This window comes from Pempheris klunzingeri, chromosome 7, assembly GCF_042242105.1.
Source record: "Pempheris klunzingeri isolate RE-2024b chromosome 7, fPemKlu1.hap1, whole genome shotgun sequence".
Taxonomy (NCBI): Eukaryota; Metazoa; Chordata; class Actinopteri; order Acropomatiformes; family Pempheridae; genus Pempheris; species Pempheris klunzingeri.
Window position 1 is genome coordinate 19,072,886 of NC_092018.1, and position 7,377 is coordinate 19,080,262.

A 7,377-nucleotide genomic window follows, 5' to 3' on the forward strand; every position below is an offset into this window, starting at 1 on the left:
AAGTTAATGAACATAATATACATCTGACTTTGAGACATGTTAATCACAGTGTGTAAAAGAATAATGTGTAAAATCTGGATTATTCAAAGTGTTGGCACACATTGGCATTTTGGAATGAAGTGGGTAAATACAGTCGAAGGAAAGCTTTTCTGTGGCGATAGCAATTTGAGACATTCAAATATATACAGCAAAAGATTGATAGAGTCATCACCTTCTCCAGCTGCCTTTTATAAATATAAATAAAACATCACAGCAATAATGTCTAGCACAATACAACAGACAAGAGACGGGGAGCTACAGTATGGTAGGGATTTAAAACGCAGATTGAACAATAGAAAAACTGGCGGATGCTAACTTACACGTACATCTCCACATAGAGTCTTTGTACTCATACAGGCTTTGAGTCTTTGCTTGGCAAAGCTAGATATTTTAACTCTTGTACTTTTTCTTACAGCCATCTCCTTATTTAGTTTTCTTGTGGACTGTATGTGAAACGACTTTAAAACATCCTTCTCCAAGTAGTTCCCGGCTGACTGAAGGAAAGCAGTGTGATTTGTACTTTAAGTAGCACAAAAGAAACCGCAATTCAGACTTTGACCTCAGACTTCTTCAGTTGGTGTCCACAGATATCCACCGACAGTCGAATAAATCGGGTTGACTCTGTTGTAGGCGGTTCAGCTGCTTTATAACAGCGCGATTGGCTTGCTGTTGGCTGGTGTGCCCATGTACTGGGAAGACAGGGGATCCTGGGAAGTGTAGGCGGCGTAGAGGCCCGTCACTTGCACATCTGACAGCGGCAGGTTCGCTCCAGTGGAGACGGGAGGGAGGTTGGCTGTTCCTAAATCACAGTCTGATAGTCGGAGGGGTGAGTTACTGAAGGTACCCAAGGCATCCAGGTTAAAGCTGTCGTCCTTCATTTCCTCCCATAGATTACCTGAGCAGACAGTTAGAGAGGTTAGTGTTCTGATGCAACACTTAAACCATCTTGCAAACAAAAAACAGTTAACACAAAACATAGATTTACCTTGAAGGGCAAAGTCCATGATGCTGGGGTCCAGAGCATCCACCTCTGTGTGTGTATCACCTTGCACGCTGTAGAAGTCGTCTGGTGGCTTGTTGGACTGCTGGGTGAGGGGACTGTGGCAGAGATCAGGGACCGTGTGAAGGGGAGGTGTCTGGGCCGGGGCGGGGGACATGGGGCCCAGACGAGCCTGAGCCTGGAGCTGGGCCTGAAGCTGGTGGTGCTGGTGCATGGGTAAACAAGGCAGGGACAGCGTGACTATAGGCTGAGGCTGCATCTGGGCTGGGACGGACAGCGGGAGGCCAGTTTGACAGCTGGGCAGCCGCGTCATGCCGGGCTCTAAGGCCTTACGTCTGCAGTTCTCTGGGCGGTCTGTGATCAGTTTGTCCAACTCATCTGCAGGGAAAAAGACAGATTACCGGACTAAGTAATAAAGTGATATTGTCGGTTTTGGTTGACTCATCACTTGGGTGGGCAGTAGACCTTTTTTTTTTTTTCCATTTAAGAAAATGAATTTCTAACCAGGGTTAGCCATGCTACGGCGGATGGCTGGGAGGTCCTTGCGTTTCCACTTCTGCATCTCTTCCTCCATCTTGTCAATTTTGGCAGGGTTCAGTGCCCACAGACAGCCCTTACGGGATGAGCTGCTCGTCTTGTTCTCCACTTTCTCAAAGCATTTGTTTAAGGAGAGGTTGTGTCTGACTGAGTTCTTCCATCCATCAGGTGCTGTCTGCACACAAAAAAAAAAAAGGAGCAGAGTATAACCAGTTGCATTCTTTATCTACATGCACCTTCTGTTTTAGTCATATTTTCTTAGTATCATACCTTGAAATAAGGAAAATGTTCCTTCATAAAGCTATAGATCTCACTGACTGGGAGGCTGCCCGTTTTGCTGTTCTTCAGAGCCATGGCAATCAAACAGCTGAAAGAAATCATCCAAAAATAAATTGTTATTTGAGTCTAGTTCAAAAGAAATTCAGAAGATTTTGTGTGTGAAATTATAATTCTTTTTTGATTTAAAATAAATAAATAAGTGAGGTCAGACCTGTAGGAATAGATTGGCTTGGGGAAAGACTTGGGCTGCAGCTCCTGGTCTTGTGGAGCCAGGCGAGGTTGTGTGAATAGACTTTGGTTGTTGAAAGAGACATTGCTATAAAGCCCGCCGGTTGAACACTATATGGGGGGGGAAAGGAGACTGTACTGAGGAACTTGATCATTGACTGTTTTAAGTAGACTCCACACATGAGGGAAAAGAAAATCCGCAACAGCAAACAATAAGAGTACATGCACAGGGATGCAACCCATATTAGAACATTATCAGAGCAGCTTAGAGGATGGTACCTGTTGTCCAGTTTGGGTTAGGGGGTACACCTGCTGGGGCGTGGGCTGGTAGACTGAGGTAGGGCACTGGTATCCCGGGGAGGGCAGCCCATTCATGGAGAATGGAGACATCTGTGAAACAGACACAGGGATATTTCACAATCAACCTCATGAACATCATAAACTTTACAGATTTGTTTCTTGCCGTGCTGTTAAAACTCACACTTCCGCTGTGTGAGTTGATGACGCTGATTCCCAGAGGGCTGTGCTGCATGTTGCTCTGAAGGTGGAGCATGGAGCCTTGACCCGCCGTCATCGTCATGCTGCTCAGCTGAGCTGTGAGACAAACCATCGTTAAACCATCACAGCACCAAAAATACTACTTAGAAGCAACTCGGCAACAGACTATCTTTAAACAGACTTCTAACCATTTACAGACTCTCAAGTTTCTTTCCTCTGCACAGAGACAGAAAGTTGAAAACTCTCTCAGATTAATGCCTGAGGTTAACTGTCTCTGTGTTTTTACCGTAGAAGAATTCCAAATTCTGTATTTTCACCTTTCAATTGCAGGAGAGTCTCTGCAGAAGAATGCAGCTGTCCTGATTTATCCAATCAGAGAAGTGATGCGGTTTTTGAATGTTGCACTGACCCCTCCCTGTCACCTCACCTGTCTGTTGCTCCAGCAAGCTGCCCTGGGAGGGCCCGTTACCGTGGCCTCGGCTATCAGCCATCTGCTGTAGACGGGGCACATCCACAGAGGTGAGCCATGACAGAGACTGCAGGTCCCCAGGGAGGTCCTCCTCCCTCAGCTGGGAGGGGTCCGTGGTCAGAAGCCTTGAAGAGAGAGAGAGGGGGGAGGAGGAGGAGGAGGAGGAGGGGAGGGGGTTTGAGGGGAGGGGAGGGTTAAACGCGGCTGTCAGCTCGGACACACGAAGACCACAAGTGGAATTTAAATCTAAACACTTTGAGCATTTTGTCCTTCAAAGTCAAAACCACTGTAATGAGTGTGAGTGTGGGGAAACAGATAAAAGCTGCTCAGCGAAGCCGTGTATTAGCCATGCCATCCAGGATTTACCATAAGGAGATTAACTACAAGTGTTATTTAGCAGTGACAGTTTTAATCAACAATGAGAGAGTTAAACAAGCTTTCCATTCAGAGTAAATCATCTGTTGAGATTGTTTTTATTTCGAGGGGCGGCCCGTTGATCTTTGTTTTTCTCTTTTTTATTCATACTCACTGCTTGTTGCTGGTGTTGAATATAATTTCCAAAAAAAATGAAATAATTACAAAATAATTAGATTTTTGTTAAGAATATTTTTTTATTTTTGAATCCTCGATTTAATAAATTCTGTGCTCTAAACTGGATTAAATGTAGGATTTCTGTTTAACCAGTGCACTGCCAGGCTTTCAGCAATTACGCCTTTTATGTGGTCGAGTCTCAAAAAGAAAGAAAGAAAAGAGAGGAATCCTCTTGAATCCTCTCCAGTCTTCCCTGCACACACACTTACTGTGCAAGGGTCTAGTAATTGGGGTCGCTATGACAACACGTATTATTCAGTTACTTTGTGGGTCTGTGGACAGTGTCGGAGTACAACCCCCCCCCCCCCCATACACACACACACACACCAAATCTTCTAATAAAAAATCAACCCTCTGTCAGGTGACCATGGTCTCGCCTTAACCATTGGCTGAATCATAAGTAAACAACGCATGAGATCGTTTGAAACATGGGACAGCAGCACATGTTGCCTGCAACAGTTGGCCTCGTCTATTGAAAAATGATCACCTATTGTGTCCCAAACGACAAATCTGCCCAGTGGCACGTGGCTCTATTGTCTTCCCCAGACCCTTCCTTGATTGTCTCTGTCGTTTCTTTTCTTTACCCGGCCCTTGCATTAATCTGTTGGAATGACAGCCCTCACTTAAGAGGGACAAATAGGATGCCATCTGCTTCCCTGTCCCTTTCCAGCCTCTATCCCCACCGCCGCCCCCACCACTCCACCCTCACCAACCCCATCCCCCGCTCATGTCCTCCCCAAATGGGGAAATCAACGGAGCCTCGGGCCAGAGGGGGGTGTGCAAATGTAGTTTGAGGTCAGGGCTCTGTGTCTGCCGTCTGAATAAGTGACATCACTGCAGCCAGGAATCAACAGCACACGTCCTCAAAATCCTTGCATGCGCCAGTAACAGATTTTGAGTGATCATTGTGAAGTTTAACACCCTGCAAAGTATCACATTATCTCAGCTGGAGCTTTGAAGTTAGTGCTCCTATGTCACACTGACCCTCAGTCTGTGAGCTGACAAAATGAAAAAAATATTATTAAAGCATAAGAATCTGCAAGTCCATGAGCGACTGACGTTAAGTGAAGCCACTACAAAGGTGCAATTGTACAGACCTTTTTTTTCCTTTTTGTTTTTGTATTTAAAAAAAAAAAAAAAAGCTCAAAGGTAGGTCTGCATTAGCTCAAAGTGATCAAAACTTATGTAGAATATTTGCTAAAGCTGGTCATTTACACTTTTCATTCACAAATCTACTCAAGGTTGCAACATGCCCAGTACACACTGATGGAAACCATCGAGTGGATGACACACTGGGGTGTATTCCCACCTCCCCTCCTCTCTCTACCAGCAGCATAGAAATTGTTCACCGATGCAAAACATGTTGAGCTGGTGTCTCCATGTATCATCCGAGCCATCCCAGAGGTTCAACAACACTACATATTGCACTTCTTCCCTCCCCCCCTTCCCTCCCTCCCTCCCTCCCTTTTCTAATTGGGAGCCACTTGTGCATACTGGTGACCCAGAGCGCCCCGTCTCCCCCTGAGCCGGCAGGCCAAGAGGCTCAGCTCTCCGTGTGCCGACAGCGGGAGTGTAAACAGAGCTGATGGTTTCTGACAGATCCATTCAGACTGAAAATCATTTATTCTTCAGGATTTTTTTTCTCTCGCTTTTTTCATGAAACCCCCCACGCACAAAAAGAGCTGTCCATCTACCTTTAGATTAAACAAAGTGGGGTTGGACAATTTGTTCCATGACCATTTGGGAAACACATTAAAGGGGCTGATTAATAAAACTATTTTTATCTGTTGAGGCATCACAGATTTGATCTTCAGTGTCTGAGACAATATGCAGCAAAAAGTAACCCGTTGTTGAGAATATTCTGTAACTGTTTGTCCTAATGCACATTAAATCAGAAGTCTTACCTGTAGTCCTGTGGAGATGGATGATGCCCAGCACTCTCAATAATTCCTGACATCCTGGATGTTATTCCACCCTCTATCATTTCCTGGGATGTGTGATTCCTGTGTCATGAATTACATAAAATCATCACACTTTAGGTTACGCCCCCAGCGAGTCTGGAAACTCGAGTAAAAGAGCAACGAAGAAGAAATTTAAATTACAATATTAATATTATTGTTTCAAATCTTTTGTAAATAAATACGATGGACCAGCATGTGCTATTTCAAAGAAATAAAAAAGAAAAAAAAAATCACAACTAAAATGTAGGGTTCAGTGAATATTTAACACAAGAATAAACCAGATAAAAATAGACTGATGGTAGTACATAATAAAAACATTTGGTATCAGTCATCATTCATGCCTTTTGTTGTAGCTGAAAAACATTTTACTGTTTGAACGCTTTTTGTTCCCCTTAACTTTCACTCATTTAGTTTCATGAAAAAAAGAAATACAATAAACAGAACAACATATAATAACATATAACATATGATAAAAGCATTCAGTTCATTCAGCAGTTTGGTCACATGAACTCAGCCTATAGGTTTAAATGTCTTTACCATTTAGCATTTCGCCCACAGAGCAACTAAAGTTAAAGTCTAAAAATCATTCAAATGTAAATCTTCTCATCAACAACAATCCGATAAAGGCTGTGATCCTGAAAGAGAGGAATGAGTAGAAAAATTCACCTGTTTTTGGATGATATTGAAGAGTGTGTGAGCCGCTCGTGAGCCCCTGTACTGTATTTGACTGTGTTGCACTTGATTCTCCAAAAAACCGTTTTTAAATTTCCCTCTCTGGAGCTGTCCAGCGCTCTGACATGCGCACTGGAGACTTCACCAGAGCTCCCAGCCGCCCGGGGGGCAGGAGGATCCCATGAGTTTGACAGCTGCTGTTAATGCAGTGCCCGTTAATAGTCCCGACAGCATCCACGCTCCCCGCAGCAAGTGCGCAAGTGGCGAGGATGAGATTTTGGTTTTCTCTCTGGTTTTTCGGCCACTTTGTGTCTCAGTGCGCTCCTCCACCGCATCCAGTTGTTGCGTTAAACGTCAGGCCATTGCCTGCTTCATCCAGACACAGTAGTCCTCTTATTTGGCGATTATTATTTAGAGATGAGATGGTGTATTCAAATGAAGTTCCCTGTCTGGGTTACACCGCCCTGTGCGCTTTGTCCTCCAGTGGCAGGTGCGTCTCAACAAAACACAAAATACACGAGCTCAGGCCTAAATCCTATTGAGGCTATGTAGATTAAAAAAAAAAAAGTTTAGTATTTTAAAATAGGTGAACCAGACTAATAAAGGAAACAGGACAAAAAAAAACACCTGAGATTAACAAAAAAGGAAGAATGAGCATTAAATATCCATTTTGCTCCACTAAATCCTCCTGTCAGGTTCTTCCCAGTAAGCTCCCTCGGTCGGGTCTAAGACTGTGTGAGTCGCTACTTGTGCTGGCATCTGTGTATGTGTAAGTGTGAACTTTTTTTTTTTCTCGAGGAAGTGCTTGTAGATAATTTGCTTCCCGCCGCTGTGGCCGCGTCCTGCTCCTCTCAGCAGTGGGAAAAAGAGCCGGGGAGGCGCGTAGGGAGGGCAGGGGGCCGGGGGCCGGGTGGGCTGCTGCAGGAGGCGGCAAAGGCTCAAGAGAGCAGGTCCACTTCACACTAAAACAAGCCACTGGTGAGGCACGATGGTAACCTGCACCCATTAGAGCAGAAATAAGAACCTGCTGTGTCACCAGCACCTGACTTCTAATCTTCCACGATGAATATGCATTGAAGTTATAGTGAAAAAGGAAATGACAG

The 7,377-nt window shown here is 44.6% G+C and overlaps 1 protein-coding gene across 1 annotated transcript; it reads right to left on the reverse strand.

The window, feature by feature from the left end:
• Window positions 1–564: 564 nt before the first annotated feature.
• On the reverse strand, window positions 565–5,625 carry foxn4 (forkhead box N4). The gene is made up of 9 exons (XM_070834051.1): window positions 5,546–5,625; window positions 3,009–3,175; window positions 2,565–2,677; window positions 2,363–2,473; window positions 2,067–2,194; window positions 1,847–1,943; window positions 1,544–1,751; window positions 1,025–1,417; window positions 565–934 (listed from the first exon to the last, which is right to left on the reverse strand). The coding sequence occupies exons 1-9, from the start codon at window positions 5,623–5,625 to the stop codon at window positions 684–686; spliced, it is 1,548 nt and encodes a 515-aa protein (XP_070690152.1). The 3' UTR covers window positions 565–683.
• Window positions 5,626–7,377: the final 1,752 nt, after the last annotated feature.

Bases quoted from the DNA above. Each gene is read 5' to 3' on its own strand.
- foxn4 (XM_070834051.1), bottom strand. From the start codon at position 5,625: ATGATAGAGGGTGGAATAACATCCAGGATGTCAGGAATTATTGAGAGT. The intron at 2,678-3,008 runs GTGAGGTGACAG...TTTGTCTCACAG, and splicing joins CTTGCTGGAGCAACAGACAG to CTCAGCTGAGCAGCATGACG. The intron at 1,944-2,066 runs GTCTGACCTCAC...GATTTCTTTCAG, and splicing joins AAGCCAATCTATTCCTACAG to CTGTTTGATTGCCATGGCTC.